Source organism: Varanus komodoensis, unplaced genomic scaffold, assembly GCF_004798865.1.
Source record: "Varanus komodoensis strain SLA01 unplaced genomic scaffold, ASM479886v1 scaffold39, whole genome shotgun sequence".
Lineage (NCBI taxonomy): Eukaryota > Metazoa > Chordata > Lepidosauria > Squamata > Varanidae > Varanus > Varanus komodoensis.
The window spans coordinates 9075449-9097353 of NW_025335922.1; the positions used below are offsets into that span (position 1 = coordinate 9075449).

The 21905-nt window shown below is 45.1% G+C and overlaps 1 protein-coding gene across 1 annotated transcript in view; it reads left to right on the forward strand.

The window, feature by feature from the left end:
- Positions 1-21905, forward strand: part of CREB3L2 (cAMP responsive element binding protein 3 like 2) — a 78922-nt gene that overhangs the window by 21686 nt on the left and 35331 nt on the right. The window contains exon 2 of the mRNA XM_044441329.1: positions 20110-20326. Coding sequence (XP_044297264.1) covers positions 20110-20326 — 217 coding nt within the window. The remainder of the gene's footprint in view (positions 1-20109; positions 20327-21905) is intronic.

Sequence of the window (21905 nt, forward strand, 5' to 3'; positions counted from 1 at the left end):
AGCACTAGAGTAAGGCAGAGTATCTCTCATGTGTATGAAGAACCCCTCACCCTTTTTATATTGGGTAACTGATTGTAGGTAAGGGGACGATTTCCATTTGGGGAGAGGAGCTGCCTTCCTCCAATGCTCGGACCTTTTCTTCCTGCAGAGAAAGTCTTGGTTCATGAGTGATTACCCCTCTCTGCATAGAGAAGAACAATTTTGCAGGCAGAAAGGAATGTCCATCCCTAGCATGGTGTGTACATCCCCTGTGATCCTCTGACCCCTGTAAGCCTGGAAGCCATAGCTATAGAGGTCCCAAGGGCTATAGAGGTCCCATCCCTGGCAGGATGTCCCCATCTCCCCGCAAGACCAGAAGGTGGGATGAGGACAATTCCAGCACGCTGCAGTTACACTCCTCTTGCCCCCCCCCCCCCAACCATGCATCCCTGGAGAAGAGCTGCTGTTGTTTGGAGCTGTGGGAATATTGGAGCTGCCAGGGAATATGGACAGTGAATCACTGGGCACTGTGTGGCAAAGAGAGGGGCCATGGTTGAGAGCACCAGCCTGACCCCATATGTGATGTGAAGCCTCACACCAGGCTCAGCCGCAGCACTGATGCTAGGGAATCTGTGGCCTTCCAGATGTTGGTGGACTTCAGCTCCTATCAGCCCCAGCCCATGTGGCCAATTGTAATGGGTGACAGGTATGGCAGTCCAACAGCATCTGTTCCCAGGTACGTTCTAAAAGGTGCATCCAACAGTAGCTGACAATCTCCTGGGTCATTATGTAACCCTTAAAAAGAGCTGATGCCTGCATTGCTTCATTTTTCTTCCTCCCTCCTCATCAGCATCAAGCCTATTGGATAAAATGTGGTTTTGAATTGTAATCTGCCTTGAATACACTCACAGATAAGTGGTATATAAACATGGTAAACAAATTGCAAATAATTGGAAACTGTAGGTCTCCCAACCTGGTTCTCTTTGTAGGGTCGGAAACCTGGTGCCTTCCAGATATTTTGGACCACTTATCTCAGGACCCCCGACCACTGGCCATACTGGCTGAGCCGATAGGAGTTCAGAACGCCTGAAATGCAATTGCCTGCTCCTGCTCTCTGCGTTAACAGCTGGGGAGACCCACTGCAGTGGGAGCTGGAGAAGTGTTGAGTGGGCTGATTTGGGCTGGTCTCTCTAGGGTGCAGGGCAGGGAGAGACTCGTTCAGTCCTGCAGCCACACCCTTTGCTGGGTTGAGTTGTGGGCTGGCTGGCTTCGCTCCCATCCCACTGTGACATGGGGGTTTCTGCTGTTCTGTGGACAGAAAAGCAGAATTTTTGTTTCTTAGCAGAGCATGTGTGCTCGTCTGCAAAGCATTCCTTCATTTTTTTTAAAGGCAGGTGAAATTGACCAGGCGTATTCTCACCTTGTCAGCTTCTCCACAGAGAACAGAGGGGAAATCAGGAAGGTAATAGCAGAGCACCAGAAAGGCAGGGCTCTGCCCATTCACCATACTGTCCTCTGAATCAGATGAGACAGTGCCATGATTCAACATCATGGCACTCTATACAACTCTGGTGCACCTGCAACTGGAGTATTGTGCTCAGTTTTGGGCCCCTCATTACAGAAGGGATATAGCCAGGTTGGAGTCAGTGCAGCGTAGGGCCACAAGGTTGGTGGCCGGTTTGCAGGGGATGGGGTATGAGGCGAGACGGAGGGAACCGGATCTCTTCAACCTGGAGGAGAGGAGACTCAGAGGGGATATGTTGGCAACATACAGGTATGTGAGGGGATGTCACACGGAGGTGGGTAGAGACCTGTTCTCCCCTGCAGAGGAAGGCAGGATGCGCTCCAACGGAGCAAAGCTCAGGGAGCCAGGGTTCCATTTGGATGCCAGGAAGCACTTCCTGACAGTTAGGACCCTGAGGGTGTGGAATGGGCTTCCACAGGAGGTTGCTGAGGCCCCATCGGTGCGGGTGTTCAAGGACAGGCTGGACGTGCACATGGTGGGCATGTCGTGAGTGGAGCAGGCTGGTGCCGGAGGTCAGACTAGATGGCCCGGGAGGCCCCTTCTGACTCGCTCTGTTTCTGTGTTTCTATGTTTCTAACATCTGAGAGATGTTTTGCTGCAGGCACATTAGAGGGTTTTAGGGTTGCTTGTGGAAGCATTGGGGAGCTGAGATTGCAACATGGACTGGCCATGGGGGCTGCAACTGTCTGGGGTGAATGCCACCTAGGTCCTCAGGAACAGATAAGTAAATGGTGCCAACCCCAAATTTTGCAAAGTGTTAATGGGAAAGAACCATTTCACTGTTGTTGTTGTTGTTGTTGTTGTTGTTGTTGTTGTTGTTGCAGGACTTCTGTCTGACAGTAGGCACTGGCAGGACTAGAGTGAGTGTGTTCGTGTTCACAACAGGGAAAACAATTCCCCTTTCAAATCACCTGAAAAACACATCAGATGCATTTCCTGTTCAAATGCACTGATTTTATTCTTTGATCTGTTTATCTTTTTATTGTTTGCATGCCTCCAGAATCTGTTTTGATATGGAGCAGCACGCAAATGCTGTAAATCAATGCAAATGTATATGTGTAGTCTTTACTCCATCACTGGCTAGTCAGGTCTTTTCCTTCACCTGCTGCCTGGCTCTTTTAACTGGAGCTGCTGAAGCAGAAGCTGGGAATTTAAAATGCAAAGCCAGTGCTCCAAGTCTGAGCTAACATTTCTGCTTGAGCCATACCTTCTTCCCCTCAGCTCTTTTGCACTGGTGATTTAGGGAAGCAACTTTGTTAATACCCTCCTTGCCCCTCAGACATTGTGTTGCCACAGTCCTGACTTCTGGAGTATGTGGGTGAGCATAAGAAGTGCTGTGCTGGCTCAGACCAGAGTTCGATCTGATGGAGCCTTCTGTTCCTCCAGTGGCCAGCCACATGCCTTTGCAAAGCCCAGAAGTAGCACAGGTGCATAATGCTAGCACCCTCCACCTGCTGTTATTCAGACACTTGCTGTCCCAAGCCTTAGGGGATCACTGTATTCTGTATTCCCCAGCTGGCTAGAAGACAACATTTTCTGCTATATTTGGTATGGCTTCCCGGTCTTCCTGGTTGTGGAAGCGAGAAGTGAACTGCTGGCACTGAAGCAGAGCAAAACAAGAAAGTTGCAAGGATGTTTACTTATCCAGTTGCCTCCCAAAACTTCCCAGACTAATGGAATAATTGCTGTAACAGTTTGGACTAAGTAGCTCGGGAAGGCAGAACTGCTGTAACTGTATCTAAAAATCATAGGTGGCAGGATTTTTTTGATAAAAACATAGCAGGACAGTGCCTGTGGCAAAGGGGGCACCAGCTTCTCTGCTGGATGGGCAGTCTGCAACACCTTTCAGACTGCAAATTTATTTAAGGTTTGCTGTCAATGCATTTCTATTGGGATGAGGAGAACCCCAATATTGGCACATAAATTACCTGGGAGAGGGACAAATCTCAGTAACTCTGGCCAGGTGACTGCCCTGGCCCAAACCTTCCTTTTCAAAAGGACTTCTGACATGGAAAGAGCAACCTGGCATATCTGGAAATTATTCTTGGGTTCCTTCCCCCCCTCCCCCAATTCTGAAATATAAACAGTCAGCACTGAATAGTAATAATTCAACAAACCCTACCAGGTTTATTAATGAAATATCCTGCTCTAGTTCTAACAAGAGACTTTGGCAAAGGCCATAAATTGTACCTGCCCATACCAAGGAACATCCATGAGTTCTAAGATGGCAAAAAGGTTCCAAAGGGGTAATAAAAATAATTAGTGAAATCCTTCAGTTGGGATGGGAAAAAGAAATGTGAGCAGGAGAGATCCCCTTCTCTGTCCTGGTAGACAGAAATTGATTGGAGATTTCTCATCCTGTGTATTTGAGGGCTCCTGTGAGCCACCAGCCAAGACAGCCTTCTTGAAATGGGGGATTCTAGTCAATGGAGTAGGGGGTGGAGGAAAGTAGAGCGGAACTTTGGCAAAACCAAGTTTCTGATTGTATAGAAAAATGTATGTATGCTCAAGGGTGGCCAACAAGATAAAGTGAGGCTTCAATTCCCGTCAGTCCCAGGGGAGATGTCCAGTGGTCAGGGGTGAAGGGTGTTGTAATTCAGCAACATTTGGAAGGCCATACCTTGCCCACCCTAGGAATAAGTTCCTTGCAGGTGTTCAGCTGAATGCAGATGATGGCTCTCCTGTATGCACATTTTCTCTGTAAAGTATGGTTTGCTGGTTTCATAACACTTTGCACAGAGCAGACTTTTCTCCAGGATGGGGCCATGAGTCACTGTCAGGTATAGTTTGACTTCAGGTGTGGACTTGAACACAGGTGCTGCTAAGATCATAGCTCCATTTAAATCAGTTTCATCTCCACCAAGAGCTGTGAGGCTGCTGTCACATTTTTTGGGTTTTCATTGTTCTCTTGTATTTACATATTTTGTATTCTCTGTGTACTCTGAAGAATCCTGTTGAAGAGAGGGATGTGAATACTTGAGATGCCTTCCTCTGGTCTGGTGCCTTGGGGTTTCAGGCAGGCAGGTGAGCAGACTGGTGGAGGATGAATGGATCACTCCATCTCTCCTCTGCCAGTCCACCTGGTTTCTTGCTAGCTTCCTGAAAAGGTTCATGCCCTCTAATGTGATCAGCCTGGAAACCAAACAGGCTGGTCGCAGAGTCCCAGCTCCCTCTGTCCCATCAGAGGCTTTTATTCATTATTATTAACCTGCAAAGAGGCCACTTGCTTGAATTTCTGTGCAGGCCAAAGAGGAAGTCTACGCTAATATTTGAGGGTGGGGTGTTGGCAAGGTTATTCACAGGCATCCTTAAAAATGCTGCTGAGTTCCATTTTTAATATCCTCTGTTTCATTACCTACTGTTGCTTTTCCTTCCATTTTGCTCATATGTTACTCATAAGACCTTAAAACAAAACAGGGAAGTCTAGCTTCTTTCATTAAAAAAATCTGATTGCACTTGCGGAACAGTATCATTAGTCTTTAAAAACAAAACCCACAAAATTATGCGATGCAGATGGCAGAATAAGCAAGTTTCTAGGTCACCCTTTTTTGAAAATCATTTTCAGACTGAATAGTCATACGAATCTCCTACTTGTCTGGGAATGGTCTAGTCTCTCAGTAGCTTTTATAAATCTTCCCCTACCAGGTTGTGTGTTTTCTTAATTTTAAAAAAAAAATTACAGAGTGGCTGAAATACTGAACAGGAGAGCATACAGTTAGTTATAAGGAGGTGTGCATGTCTTTATTGCCAGAGGATACAAGCATTGTTTTGTGTTCCTTCTGGAGACCCTCTCTCCTTTGGAATGTGTCCTGTCTAGTCTAACAGACCAGTGGGAGGAGGCCAAGTTGGAAAAGCATTCGAAGGCTCCAATTTCAAAGCATTCGGAGGCTCCAGTTATTTTTCTTTCTGTGCAAGGAGTGGGAGATATTTGGAGAAGTCTGGTGTTTTATTTTGGTCATGTCTCCTTTCCTCTTGTTAGTGATTTTAAGCAGGCTGAAAATATTTCCCTCAGGTGGGCTCTATTGCGGGCTTGTCTTGAGCATCTGGAGCAATCAGTTTGCATCAGTTCACCTATCTAATAGGCCCAAGACATTTTGGTGCCTGAGGGGTGGAACAAGATCATGCTGCCCCCTATTCCATTGAGCTGGCATTTGACTTTCTTCCACAGTGGTGAAGGGACAGCAGCCCCCCAGCATCTGCTGCCTGAGCCAGCCATCCTGTCGTGTCGAATGGTAGGTCCAGCTCTTAGCCCAAATGTAGGCAGATTTCAGGGTTGTGTGCTCTGCTTAGTCCGTTGTTGCAGTTCTTCATAGAACCTTGGGATTCATCAGCTCTAGCTTAGCACACCTGGAGACATGAGGAAGCTGCCTCCCATTGTTGCTGAAGCACAGTAAAACCTTGCTCCATCCAACCTTGATAACTCCTATTATTTACTAGCATTATTGTTGGTGAAATGCAAGCTCCTTCTTTGTTTATTTACTTACACTGGAAGTAGCAGGTCAAAAAGCTGTTTGTTGAATTTAAGGTTCTTCAACAATGTTACGGAGAAAGGCAAAGCCTTGTTTACTGAGCTGCCTTAATTGGAGTGTGGGGAGAGGAGAACAGAGCATAGTTGGTTTTGTTTCAATATAGGACACAAAGTTCCTTCTTTGTAATTGAGCATGAGGGGTATTTTTAAAGCCAGTGCATTTTTAGTATGTGGAGGGAAGATACTCTTTGCTGGAAGGCCTAAAATCAACCCAAAGGTGTAAAAATGGTTGGGTGTGCCCTGTCTGATACTAGTCTCAAATTAGGAATGGCACCATGTTGATCTCCCTCCTTGGTAGAGTCTGGGAAACTTGCAGTGACTTGAATGGGTTACAGCGGAGGGGGAGTTTATGTGCTGGAGAAGGATGTTCTCTCTCCAGTATGCATGACTAATCATGATATCACAGTGATTTTAGTGCATGCACACTCTAGGGAGTTTTCTTCCTTCCAGCCAGCTGTGAATGGAATTTAAGGCTCTTCCAAGCAATGTCATGGAGAAAGGCAAAAACTTGTTTACTGAGCTGCCTTGGTCAGGGTGGCGAGAGAGGAGAGCACGAGCTAGGTTTGGGGGCTTGCTTATGTGCTGGACCGTTCAAAAGGAGCCTGTCCCCAGCAGTAGATTCTGGGGACACGGTGAAGAGCAATGAGAAATTGGGGTTCTGTGTGCTCTGTTTCCTGCTCTGTGATCCCTAAATTAGCTTGCTGTCCTCAGGTGAAGGGTTCTGTTCCATCCCCAGTTTTGAAGCAAGAGTCGGCTCCCTTGGTTAGCCTTGTTATCTTTTGCGTCAGACAGCAAAATGTCTTGATTAGTCATGGCCAGTGCAGAGGTTATCACATTATTCACAGCCTGACATTCTTTAGCTCAGTTCCTGTTTAATGGTTGACCCATAGAGAAGTCCTTAGGACCATCTTCAGGATCTGCACCTTCCCTTCTATCCTGTTATGGACATATTTATTGTTGCCCAATTTTGAGGCAAAGGCAACCTATGGATTATACCAACTATGGTTTGCTTCTAAGCCAGAGGTATGGACATACAGTATCTATTGCTGCCGAGTTTTGAAGCAAAGGCAACCTGTGAATTATACCAACCATGGTTTGCCTCTAAGCCAGAATCTGAAACCTACTTCAAACCATAGTTACAGGTTCTGGGATGGAGGCAGATGATGGTTTATGCAACCTATAGTTAGCAGGTTATTATATAATAGCAAATGATAGTTTCCCAAGTGAAGAAGTATAGGATGGAATCTGAGCATGCGTTAGAAAGATGGCATGCATGAAACCAAAGTACAGTCCTAATATCCCAGGCATAGATTGGCTGTTACATGTCTGAACTGAGATTTGTGCAGATGATAGATCATCTAATGGGTGGGGGTGGGGAGTGTGGATATTATATTAGTGCAATGGATGGGGAGTTGGAATTAGGCCAGACTATATGCTACTTTTAGTGTATAGCTAGTAGATAGCTATTTTTCTTACTTAGAAGTCTACACAGGGATCAGATCTGGATTGGAAGACTAGTGGGGGGAGATGTACAGAGGCTTTCAACCCACAGCAGTCCCTGTCTGGATCAAGGCTCTCACCCCTGTATTACCAAAAAATGATCCATTTGTTCCACATCAGATCAAAATGTTCTATTACATAATCTCAGTCTTTCCCCTCATTTTGCACCTACCACCTTGTAATCCTGCCACCAAAAAGTACTTGGTCGCCATGCTTGGTGCTGTTGCTGTATTTTAAATTGCTTTTCCGGATCTGGTTTCCAAAGCAGTGTACAATAGAACCATCATAAAATTATAAACCAATAGAATTCAGCATGGCAAGACTGTAAATATATTTTGCTCTTCGTTTCTGCCTCAGTATCAGGAACGTCTGACAATTCCATTTAATGCCCAGACTGAACCCAGTTAATTTGCACTGTGCCACAGCTTGGTACACTGGATTAGAAGTAGGCAACTTTGTACCCTCCAGATGTGTTAGACTGCAGCACCTTTGAGCCCAAGCATGCATGGCAAGAATCCCATCTGTTTGAGTCCAAAACATCTGCAATGCTCTGAATTGCCCACCTACTTCACTGGTTGCATGCAGAGATGCGCTGAGTTGCATAAGCAACTTTGCAGATGAGTAGCGAAAGTTATGCTTGAAAGTCTGCATGCAGGCAGTTGTTGTCAACACTTGGTCATCTCACCCCGTGCTGTTTTTGATTTATGAGGTGCAATAGCATATATCCGCTTCTCTGTATTTGTGGATCCTGATGACATGACTTTAATCCATAATATTTGATGACAAAAGATTTCTCCACAATGGTAGCGCAACAAAATAGGGCCAAAGGGAAAGCTCATTTCTGGGGGTAAATCTGGTGAGGCGGGACTTGCAGTGTTGTGAAATATGGCAAGCCTGGCCAGGGCAGCCCTCGCAATGCCACCTTCTGGCTGCATTACTTGCAGCGAACACGTCCTGCAGCTTGAAGAGCAGTGGCTGTCTTCTTAGCTCTGTGCAATGCCAGTACTTTCTTTAGGTTTAGGAAAAGGCTTTTTATACCGAGGTAAATTTCAGGAGTTCAACGTTCACAGGGTGGAGTAAGGAGAGGCAGAGAATGGAATGTGCTGTAGAGGCTAGAGATAAAGAGGGGCACAAGCTGTAATTTTATACTCAGGCCTCATGCTCCACTTGCAGTCTTAAGTATCGGCTAACCATGAAAAAACCCACATGTGACTGTTCTGCTCATGTGATTTTTTAAATTATTTTGCTGAGCCTGACCGTGCTTGCATCATTTCCCCCCAATTCTGCCTCACTTCTTGGACGCAGCTCTGTCAGGCAGTACACTGTGTTTACAGTTTGTGCTACTGACTGGTGCGCATTATGGATTGCACATGCATATTTCTGTTTGGCAGTGAGCAGATTTGAGGTTAAAGGCTGCTCTGAGTTGCAAAGAACCCTAGAATATTCCCCAGTTGACTGTTCCGTCTTTTGCCAGTTCAGATGGTGTGTGGCAGATGCAGGCTGAAACTTTGCTACATTCGTGAAGAGACACATAAAAGGCAAAAGCAGTCCTAGCTTTAAATCGAAATAAGTGGGCATCGCCTAGGGAATTGCAAGAGGCCTCACATACTTGCCATGGGAATTAGGTATAAACAGCCAGCTGCACTCTGGTTCTGGTTTCCCTCCCTCTGGCCCCTGCCAGAGCCCTGAGAGCTGTGGATGGAAGACGAGACAAAAGACCAGATGCGTAGGAACAGCTGTGCATGGAGAAGTCTCAGGTTGGCCCGATACATGTCAAAAGCTCATTTCTAGAAGGGGCAATGTTGCACATGAAATCCACCTCCATCAGGGAAAGTGAGGCGACCTGCTCACTCGTTTTCTTTCATTGGGAGGAGAAATTTTCCAGGTGTCTATTGGGGATGGGGCCTCTTTATTAACCAGCACCAGAGCTTGGTCCTTGTCCCTTCAGGGTTGTTAGTTTGCTGCCGTCATTGCTTATTGCTCTGTCCAATCCTTCATGTTGCCCCAGGCTTAGCACAGTGTCTGTCCACTGTGGGGAAGAAAGGGAAGCCTCTAACAAAGAATGGTGCCTCTACCAAAACCTTCTGAGAAAATGACCCTCCTTCTGTGCAGGAGACACATAGAAAAATCTCATTTTTCTTTCCCAGAAGAATATCCTTCAAGAAATTTCAGCTCAGTTCTAATTAAAATCACACGAGCGTGTGTATTTTTTCTTCTTTCCCCTGCACTGCAAGTTTAAGTCAAAACTTATAATCACAAAGGATTTTCTGTGTTTGCACTTGCTAGAAGAACAGCTTTGCATAGGAATGCCTTGTCCCCTTGTGTAAAATAAAGCAGGGCTGATATCAGATTGTTTGGTAGGTAGGCCCCTTGTGTTGTTAGAGAAAACTGATGATGCGTAGCAAGTTGAGTTAGAAGTGTGAAGAAGAGGTATTGAAGGTGTTACTGCTAAATGGATTCACCCTATATGAAAAGAGGCCTTTTGTATGAGTGTAGAAGCAACTTGCTTTCCCAGACAGACTGTTAATGCATTTCCAGGCTGCAGGCTCCCTGCTGACTGTACTGTCAAAATAATAGTGAGTGCCTCAAAGAGGTGGTAATAAAACTTAGCATTCATGTAGCACTTGATAGTATTTGATATGCCCTGCATAATCATCAGAGCAATCCATGCCACAATCCTGTAGGTTGGTTTGGTGTTATTCTAAGGAAGGAGGTGATTCCCATCAGTTCCACTTGTTATTTACTGCTCTTCCATATGCCCTACTTTTTACTCCAGTTATCTTTTGGGAGCCTTCTGCAAAATTGATAAATGCCTTCCATACCTACTCATTGCATGTGAATGGATGTCCATATGGGAGAAGGGGCATTTCATCTCAGACCTGCCTCTGGCATTTTGGTAGAAACATAGAAACAGAGCGAGTCAGAAGGGGCCTCCTGGGCCATCTAGTCCAACTTCCGGCACCATCCAACTCTGCTCATGACATGCCCACCGTGTGCATATGGACACATGGGCTTGATGCTGCACTCACCAGGTTTGCTAGCAGCCATTGGTGCTGATATAAGCATAGACCTCCTATGGATTGCGAGTGGCCAGATCACTGATTCATCATGTCTGGGATAAACACAGTCCTTGGCAAATGTTGGGTGAAATGATCTCGTGCTGTGAGAGGCAACTACACACCCAGTGCAAAAAAGAAAGCTTGTTGTGTTTTTCTGGATGCAGTGTAGGAATGTGGGAACAGAGCTAAAGGGACCAGAAATTCAGTCCCACCCCAAAGCAAAATACACATGTACAGATAGGAACATACACACCCTCAAGAGAAACCATCATGATCCAGGTTATCATAATAATGTGCTGTATGAAACGAAGTTGATTTAGAATTTATGGCTGGATTGAAGATGAAAAAATCTACTTTGGGAGTGCCATTCAGGGCTTATTTATTAAGTTATTTAGCCTATTCAATTGTATACAGCTATAGTAAACTAGGCAAAAAGTTCATCTTTACTTTCAAAACATGGCAACACTACCCTGTGGGCCCAAGATAGCTTAATTTTTGGCTGTCCCCCCACCCTCCAATTCTTGTTTATTCATGGAAGACTTTACGCCAGTGCCTATTCAACAAACGGTGAAATCACTGATATGAAAACATTAATGTCCTGAGATTAGTGTATATAAAGGTCATGAAATGGACTACAAATATAATAATGGAAGATGTTGGAAAGGTGAGCTGTTTGGCCCAGGGCTTCCTGACACCTCTGCTTTCCCTTCCGGGTGCCTGGTTTTGCAGTTCATGGCCATTCACTGTCTCCTCTGCTCTGGTGTTCCATCTGCAGACCTTAATGTCCACGTGTGGGAAACTAGCCATCTGGGTTGTTGTTTTGCCCTGCAGATTAGTCTTAGATTGTGTGTTCCGCTACCAAAGTCCTAATTGCTGGAGCAATATGGGCAAGGGAACACCAGAGGACTTTGCTCTTTAATAATTGACTGAAGTGTAAATTGCGGTTGATTTTATTGTCTTGAGCTGGACTGCTCTACAAGCTCACTACCCTGCTTGTTGAGACGTTTAACATAACTTCCAGAAAAGGATAACTTTCTTCTTGCCTAAAAATAAGTGAGTTATTAAATACTGATATTCATGGAGAAGTATTAACAGCTGGCTGATGACTGCCTACCTCTGAGGTAAATAGATAAAGCATGACTTTGCCCTACCTTGGAGCATGGAGGGGCAGACAATATTGGTTGGTGACATATAGAGGACTTAGAGCTGTAATCTTGTGAACACCTGAACTCAGAAGGAAATTACTTCATCAGAAATATGCATAAGTGGGATGGCAACGCATGAATTTTAATTTATAAGCAGTCATTGCAGGCTGTGTGACTTCAGCTAGGGAGGAGAGAGAAATGTGTTTGCTTCACAGTTAGATCAAATGTACCAAATTAGCATTTTGCACACATGAACATGAACTAGACTACAGTTAGACACTAAAAGCCACACTTTTCTGAATATTGTGATATATGTATCAAAAAGTGTTAAAATGGGTACATTTGAAATGGTCCAAAATGTGTATATTCAGTAAAATACATAGAAACCTTTCATTTAGTGGAAAATAATTTGTTGCAAAAATGTGTTCATCTGAAGAATGCATATAAAATGTGTATATTTTGAAATGCGGGTTGAAGGTATGTATGCATTCTCATGCTAACTAAAAATAATAATTTACAATCCAATCTGGAAACAGGGCAGAATGAATTTAGCAATGGAAAAATATGAACCTGAGAGAAATCAAGCTAGACAGCTGCTTGCTAAATTAAAACACATTCCCAAGTTGAGAAGCATCTTTTCCCACTTCTAAGGTCAGTGGTTTTCCAAGAAGAGATCCAGTTTCTCAACTCGTAGTGTCCCCACCTACAGCCTGGGCAGCACTATTCCTGGAAATAATAGGATAATTTTGTTCAGCAAATATGTTCCCCGCGCAAAGCAAATATTAGTTAAATAAACAATACACCTTGTATGTATACCGAAGCAAATTCCAGCTTGCAGCAACACTACGCAAAGTCTCTCAGAAAATAAGACAAAGCAAAACAAAAAACCACCCTCTGGCTTTATTCTGGATTTATCACAACGAAGTCAGGTTGCAAAGCCCTTTTATATGAACCCAGATTATTATAGAAGCTTCTTGAATTTGCTTGTATTACTTCAGAGCCAGGGACTTTGAGAGTGTAGCTTATTTGTTTATGATTTTTCTAGCCCACCTTTCTTCCAGCATGGAACTCAAGGTGGCCACATGTGGTTTCCTCTCCAAACCCTGGCCCAACCCAGGGATGTTTTGCTTCAGCATTGTGATTCCAGACCATATCCAGGGACCACTTTTTCTTTTCTTTTTTTTACAGAAGAATATGACCATCATGATGTAGTTGATCAGGAATGCAGCCGTGCATTCCAATTCAAATAGTGTTTTATTATTGTAGATAAGATGTTGTTTTCACATAACTAATGTTCTGCATTATTCATGTAACCCCGATTCCCAAATCATGGCTTTCGCTCTTGTGGGAAGAAAGTGGTGATGCCTGGAATCCGCTCAAGATGCAACAGCAGGGGACATTGGCTAGCTGGTTAGCTGTGTCTGGAATGAAAGCCAGGTAGAATTCTTGGCCAGGTCACATGCCATGTGAAGCCACCTTGCAAATAAGTCATGATTGCAATATTCTATTATTTTTGTCATTTTTAATCAACACTCAAGAATGCACTTAGTCGTTCTTGCCCAGTCGGTTTCCTTGAATGTTTCAGGAGGAAGCAGCAAAGGAGACTAAGTAACATTCAATGACTTCATTTATTTATTTAAAACATTTTTATGCTGTCCCCATCGCAACAAAGCCTCGGGGCAGCTCACAGCATTCATAAAAAAATACAATTAATAATTTAAAAACTGGTACCATCTCGGCTATATATATTAAAATCTATACATACAATAATAATAAATTAACAGTTAAAATAACTTTTAAATAAAAAGGTCTTCGCCTGGCGCCATTAGCAGTATGGCGCCTGGAGGGCACCAGGTTGTGAAAGGCTACTCTGTTTGGAGGGCTGCCCAGTCCAAGTTTGGTTTAAAGAAGATGAACCACCTGATGAACTTCACCAGGTGAAGCTGCCCATCCACAGGAAATGGCCTGGGCAGCAGACTGAGCCATAAGCACACAAGTCACTTGGCCTTAGTCTTTTCCACCATGGTGAGATTGAAATATTGCATTTCTATTTACATTCTTGCAGTTATTTCTACATTCACAAATGTAGATCCAGGATAGCAACTGTTCAGGCCTGGAGCCAGCCTGCCTGCTTCTCCCAGACTGCACTGCTGCTTACTCCCCAGTTCGGTAGGCAAACCGCAGAGGTACCAAAGTCTGCAAGTGCAGTGCTATTCATATTGGACTGGTACTGCCTGATAACAGTGGAATATGCCCTGTGGCCTGTTTACCAAAAAGGTTGCCCCCGCCCCCCGGGCTTTAAGTCTCTGTGAAATACCTGCAGGAAAACTTTTTTAATTGGAAACAACCAAGGTAGTTATTGATCATGCTCTATATTCTACATATCTGCATAAATAGCCTGGTAATGATTTTTGGGAGGCATGTTTTAATTAGCACTTTTCCTTAGGTGGATTAAAGTAGGTGAAATCTGTCCCCCCCTCTCCCCCCCCGTAACTTCAGAGAGGCTGGTGCCCTGTCAGGTTTTGCTCCTTGGATAAAACAGTTAAAATGTTCTTAGGAATCAAGAGCAAAGAGTTAAATAAGTGTGAGCCCCGTTGTATTCCAGAGGGATTCTTGTGATCAGACATAAAAGGCTATTTATGCCAAAGGCGGCCTCAAAGAAAGGAATGTTTTGTCTGAGAGGTATGGTATGTGGCTGGACAGACAGAGCTGTTGCTGAAGGTGTCCAGCTGGTACACAGCCAAGATGTACTTTCTAAGGTCTCTTTTTTCCCTTTTTCATTTCTAGCTATTCTAAGGATTGGATTTCCATTTTCTGCATGGTTATAGGTCAAAGAGATTGGCTGTGTTGGAGGCGTAACTCAATATAGTTTTAAAAGTCTAATTACGGTTGAATGATGAATAATCTCTATCCTATGCATATGAAATAGATGCTGCCTAACAGTGTATATTCTTGAACAGCATGGGGTCCTCACTACAACTCCCAGGATTCCTGCCGTCGGCCATGCCAGCTTGGGTTGATGGCGAAGGCACAAGGCTGAGGGAGGCTGCTGCAATGCAAAGCCAGTATCAGGAGCAGGCATGTTCAGATACCCGCTGAGGCCCTGTGACCCTTGCTCCTCCTCTTCGCTATTTGGTTCCCTGTCTGCTGTGTTGTCCCAGAAAGCAGGAGGAGTAGGTATCTTTGCCTCCTTGTTCGCTGGCTCTCTGCCTATCAGCTAAGCAAGTGGGACCCTGGTGAAGAGAATGAGGAGCATGATCAGCTGATGACAGTGGCGGTGAGAAAGCGGACTCCCTACGAGAAGGAGCCTATTGAACGTGTCTTGTCCAGGTGCTCACAAAAACATGGAGCTTCCAATGTGGGCTTATTTCTACACATGCCTCGTTCTTCCCTCTTCTTCCCAAAGCTCTTCTGCCTTGTTCTGCCACTAGGCAGAAATTAATTGACTCAACATGTCAGCCTCTACTACCTTCTCCCTGCCTGATCCCTCTGTCTTATCGAGGCAAATCCGTCTGATGGTGTTTTTCTTAGTTAAGAGCTAAGTCAAGGTTTTCTGTAGTTGGCACTCCCACCTTAGATTTGACCTGGACTTTAACTTGGGCTTTGGTAAATAGAAACCTGAGGTGATCAAGCCCTTCAGGCTGGGGCATTAAGGTGACACTGGGGTTTACTTAGTGCTGTTACCTTTAATGACATTTTAAAGCTAGTCAGCAGTATATCTGTTACCTCTGGACTTGCTTTTAGAAGAATTGGCACCTAGCTTTCTCATTGCCTCATTTATTTGGAATGTGTTTATGTAGATGTCTGTGCACTTCTTCATATATAGTCCTTCTCTAGAACATGTTAAACGTGTTCACAGGATCTACTTTTTGCCAGAGACCCAAAATCCAAATAAAAAATAGTTGCTCGGGCACACGGATGACATTAAGGAACTGCTGCTTCTCAGCATACGCACAGCAGTGGAATTTGTCTTCAGTGCCAGGACCAAATTGCATCTCCACAAACCCAAGTCCTCTTTCCTACCTCAGCCTTCTTAATTTCAGTGGCCTGATGATGGGTGGAGGAACCTTTTTCATCTGGAGTCAGCAACTCTTGTCCATCAGTGGCGCATCACCCAGAGACCTGATGTGCCTTCTGTCCTTCCCTGGGATACCATGTGGAAATAGGTGTGGTATCAGAGAAATTGGTAATGCTGGAGAGTGTGCTCTGTAGGATCAGCCAAAGAGGCTCCATCCCGAGCCTCTCCCAAGTTCATCCAGTGGTGGGACAGTGTAGCAGGAGGTTTTTAGGAATGGCCCTCTACTCTCTCAACAGTCCACACAAAGGAGTCTCTTCCTGCTAATCATTCCGATATCCATCTAAGGCATATCTTCCATTATATGTTGATATGGAAGAGTTTATTCTAACATAACATCACGCATGTCCACAGATATTTCCTAATAATACCCATATTTTAAATATGATTTTATTGATCTTGTGTGTTCTTCTGATCTTGCATTCTCAGCTTTGTGGAACAGATGGATAGAAGAGTGGTGCAGAAGTCTGTAACGCTACATGACTGAAGGCATCTTGATCCTCCTGCTATTAATGTGGCAGCACAGATGTCACTGGAGATCATAATGGTGTAATTGCCACATGGGAAGCTTGTTGGTGTGAAGTGTGATTGCACCAATTGTGGTCTTCCCGGCAAATCCTGTTTCCAGAGCTGTTGTAACCGCACACTGCAACAGAGCGAGAGTCCGTTTTGCCCTCAAATAGCTTCCTGTGCAGTACAGAACTTGTATCTTTGCAGTTGTTGATGGCTGTGTCGTGCGCAAGTGCTCAGATGAAATTCCCAAGCGTGCACAAGAGAGTGAAGGCTCTGGTGGGAACCATAGCTTAGGCTTGGAAGAAGGGGAGTTAATTATTGTTCCAGTGGAGGTTCAGAGTTCTCACCCTGATACTGCAGATGTTGAGACTAGCGGGACTCCAGGTGGCAAACTACCCCCAGCGGGGCAGGCTGAGAAAGCACAGGATCAAAGCACTTCAAGGACAAACACGGGCCAATACTATTCTTAATTGTGAGAAAGAATCCGATAGAGAACAGGCCGGGGAGGTTTCTGAGGTTATTTGGGATGCTCGTTGTGCAGGCGCCCTCGTCGGCTGGGGCAATTGGAGGAGCGGCGTTCAGAGTGCACTGCCCCCAAGAGACAGGCCCCGAAGGGTTCATAAGCAAAGTGCGGGGTGATTTCAGTCAGAGCGAGAGGCCGACTTTCTACCTTGAGTATACTTTTGGTGTTTGTGAATACTTTGCAGCTGTTTGGAAAAAAGACTCTTTTTAGTGATTGCCGGAGTGATTGCCTTCATTGGGAAGGGACGCCTGGCTCACAACACTCTGACTCCCATAAGTCTCAGTCAGCCTGGCCTGTGTTCTAGGGTGTTGGATACTGTAGTCTTGATTTGGAGAACCCGCAGTGGATCAGCAGCCATGCAGTTTGATTTGGGGCACTGACAACGCCACTGAACTGGAATGTACAGTACACCCCAGCCCTGCTCTGCAAGTATAGACTGCTTAAAACTATATGAGCACCAATTTATAAAATAAGCAACAAGGCAAGAGTTCTGCTTGCATCCAATAATGATGCTTTAGACTGAGCAAAAAACCCTAAATGGCTTCCTGCCGCAAGGAACAGATAAGTGCACAACTGCAGTTCTTCATCCTTGGACTTGGAGGGGCAAGGAAGTCATACACAAGATGGGACGTCTTTTGTTAATGTGTATGTGAGTGATTGCTTATGGTATGTGTGTTGTGGGACCAGAATTGCTGCTCCTTGGGTTGTCTACAGATTTCACTAGCCTTCCCCAACCAGATGTTTTGGACTGCAACTCCCATAATTCCCAGTCAGCATGGCCATTGGCCACAGGAGTGATGTTCCAACACAATTGGAGGGCACCTGGTTGGGGAAGGCCTACTATAAAATAAGTTGCAGAAAAACCTGGCAAACAAGTTTTCCCTTGCAGCTGAAGATATGAATGCTCGGAGAACATAACCCCTATCATGTGGAGCGCATACACAGGGATTAGATGTTTTGACAGCATATTTTGTTAGATTTTGCATTGCTGAGTTGGGTGAAATATGTTTGTTCATTTTGACTCATTCTGGCAACATCAGAATTTGTTTCATAATATTACTGTGGACTTTGCTCTGGGGGGCGGTTGATAAGAGTCTGACCATGGGTTTTCTGTTTGTCTTTAGCAATCTATGTATTTCAACCACTGTTTCATATTTTTAAAGGGCCAGACATTTTTCCTGGAGATTGCAAAAGCTAAATGTTAAGCCAGCTTTTGCAACCTGACCTGACAGCTATGGAGAGCCCCTTCAGAGTGCCTCAGTGCACCTTGGAGGGGCTACCCATGTTTGCAAAACATTTTACATATCATTGCTCCCTTATTTTCACAAATATTTGCACATTTTAATTTTTTATCTGCATTGCACAAATGCAGATATCCATAGTGCAGGAATGGAGAGCCTCGGGGGGCAGTGTGGAGGGAGCTGCTTGCTGGCAAAATCTAGGCATTGCTTAGGTAGGTTTATTGTGTGATTTGGCTCTGTTAGACAGCTGTCAGAAGGTTAGCTGTCAAATGTAGCAAAAAGTATGAGTGATCTTATCTTGTGAAAGTGAACTGGTGGCTGGTTCTCTCCCTTTGTAGGACGATGCTTATACAGGTGTTTTGTTTTGTTCATGTGCCCTATTGGGTGCCCTCAATTTTGTACTTTTTCCTGAAATTCTACCACCTTAAGAATATGCAGAAGTGCAAGTCACCCTATTTATGAAAGTAGTTAATTCTGAGAGCTGTCAAAAGTAAATCTCCATTTTTAAAGTGTGATTTACAAAGGAATTTTTTAAAAATGCAGGAAAATATACAGCTACCTTGATGTTACTGTCATAGAGCCATAAACATGCATGTGTAAGCATGAACTGAACAGTAACTACATTTGGCTAACTAAACTGAATACAAGCGTGTACGAGCCAGCCCATTGTATGCAGGTTGAAATAATCAGCACACAGTGGGCACATCTTAGAACGGTGAAGGGATTGACTCTGTTTGCAAGTTAGCCGATGTTTATGGCATCGATCCAGACCTATGCAATGCAGCAGGGAAAATGCCTGAAGAGAGTAAATGGAGACAGGTGCAGTATTTTCACCCAGAATACTAGAATTGAAGCTGATCCAGTTAAATATGCTGTAGGTTCAGAAATGACAAAAGAAAATAGTTCACTTAGCATCCAATTAACATTTGGATCAAATTGCTGTAAGATATGACAATTGGTCATTGGCATGAGGCAATTTTTCAGCAAGATGGATTTGTAAAGCCCCAATCATAATGTCAACGCACAAAAGCTGAGTATGCATATGGGTGGAAGCAGGATCCCAGTGGCTATCCACCTCACCTCTGTTTGCTGGGATCGGTGGGGGAATTGTACCTATATGAATTACTTGTTAAACCATAAATCTGCAAAAAGGACCCCTGCGTATAGTTCATTCACTTTCTCTTGCATGTCTTCATCTGAAGTGATTTTGTTCCGACAGGGCTGACCCAGCAGATGAAAATACATACATGCATACATAGGAGTGCACCTGTTGAATCTGTGTGCAGCAGAGTAGCTCTGTCTGGTACCCATGCAGTTCTGCCCTGGGACAACCTTGCTGGTCCTCCTTGCTTTCCCAGAATCTGCTGCCTGAGGAAGCTCCTTCACTCAATCTAATGATAGGGCTGGCCCTAACTTGGAATGTGTGAAGATGGATGCAGGACATGTTTCTCAATAGCTATTACTCTAAGCATCTAAGAATGGAGATGTGGTGGTGATGGAGTATATGTGGGATGTTCAGGTACTTAATGCCTTCAAGGAGCTCAGTCTGATGGCATTCCTTCACCCTTCGCCCCATGTTAGCCTCTCACAGACCTGTGAGCCTGGTTAGGCTGCCCACCTTAAGGCCCCCAGCAAATTCCATGGCTGGTGAGCGAATGCAGGGACAAATGCAGGGCACTCTTCATGCCCTGCTTGCGTTGCATGGTTGCCTGGGCAGGTATCTAACCCTTCAGGGCTACTCTCAGGTTCTTCGCTGGCTGAGCTGTGAGAAAAGGCACATGGTGAACCCTGTTCTGGACGGGTCCACACAACCCCCGTTTTTGATGTGCCAGTTCTGTTATCTCAGTGGAGTGCCTGTTTCCATTTCTGGGGTGCCAGTTGGGTTACCCGAGTTTCATGATGTGACCCTGTAAATGAAATGATTGCCACACAATTTGAAGCAGAAGGACTATGTATAGTTAATACAGACTAGTAACACGATAGCTGCCTGATTCGTTTCCTCTTTCCTCTTTTTGTCACAGCCCTTCACGGAACTCCTCGATGATTTTTCCCAGGATGTCTTGGGGCAGCTCTTGAACGACCCCTTCTTGTCTGATAAACACGAGATGATGGAAGTGGAGCTCTCGCCGGCTTCTCCAGCACCGCTCATTCAAGCAGAGCACAGCTACTCACTTTGCGGTGACTCTCGGCCCCAGTCTCCGCTCACTCACATTTCGGCAGATGACAATTTCAATGAAGGTAACAGGGGTGCGATGGCTTTTGCTACTGGATTTCTCTGAGCAGGACAGTCACTGCAGTTTGCCCGGAGGCTGAGGTCTCCGGTGAGGTTCTGGAATAATGGGGAAATTTCATTTAATCAGGGCAGCATGTTGACCAGAAGAGAGTTTGGCTACTCTGTTGCGTTTCCGTGTAGGCACCTGGTTATTGTGACCTTCCTCCAGCCTTTGCTTTCCAACTTGGTGTCCGTGGGCATCAATATGCAAGCAGCCGCCTCTCTTGGGGCCCTCTAGACTTCTCTAACTGGGAGCCTGGCTTGCTGCTAAGTGAGGTGATGCCCTCCAGTACCGCCTTTGCGGGGGTTCAAGAGAATGATTTTGTGACCTCCCCACTTCTGCCTTGTACTCGTTCTTGCTCAAGATCCTGTTCTTTTAATCTCACCAGATTGCTTTCTGGGAAACAAGGGCCTTATCTCTGGTGATGCTGCCATTTGTGTAAGCACCCACATCACTCTCTAAAATAGTAAGCATACCCTCTAACCCAAAGGAGGGGTGAGAGGTGTGCTTTAATACCAACCTGAAGGGATGAACTTGACAAAGGAGTGTTAAAAGTCCAAGATACTCCATGACACACAACACATTAAGCCCTGTGGTGTGGTTTAGTGTATTGTGTGAACCCCCTGTTTCCCTCAGAGAGGTTTATAACCATGATGGCTTATAAACAATCCCAGTAGCCATGACTAATTGTAGAGCTTAGAAAACCCTCCATGTTTTCACGTGTTGTCCAAATCCAGGTGGACCAGAGCAACTAAGAGTCCCTTGGCAAGAGTGGCATAGTTTGGCTAAGCCATATCTTCCCCATAAGTTTCAGTCTGAATGCATCCAGCTCTGCATGTCGAACGCAGGCGGGGCCAGAGCTGAAGTTGGAGTTTGGAGCCAGTCAGAGGCTTGGGACACAGTTTCCTCCATGCATGTGAAGCCGGTAAATGAATCCACTTTGGAAGTTGAAAGACGCCACTTCAGCCACGTGTGCTGCCTCAAGGCCTGTGCGGCTGTCACCGACCTCCACTGTGAAGTGGTTGTGGGGGTGGATAGGGGTAGGCCGAAGTGTGCATATTTGCACTCAGTCAAGATGCAGCCAGAGTTTATTTTCGGCATCCACGGGCACTGTGGGATGCGGTGTTCAGCAGTGCGTTGTGCAACACATACTTGAAAAGCCTGTGGGCAGGAAGAAGTTGATGAGCTTCGTAAGGCAGGGGAAGGCTGAGCAGAACATCCCAGCCCATCAGAACTTAAGGGTGGCCATCTGTTGAAGTAACAAGGAAGAAAACCTGGACAGAAATTTGCAGGTGGTTTGCTAGTTCTGTGGCCCTCGTGGGCACCTGTGAATTTGTATGTTAAGTGTAAAACTAGCCATATGTGCTGCCAAAACCAAGTTAGCTTTATGTAACAGTTTGCTTTTTGCAAAAATGATAATATACAAATTCTTAAAACTAGCTATCATTTCTTCACTTTGCCAGGGGTTGTTGCTTAGTGGTAGAGCACATGCTTTATGTTACATGTGGAAAACCCAGGGCTCAGTCTCTGGCATCTCCAGGTAG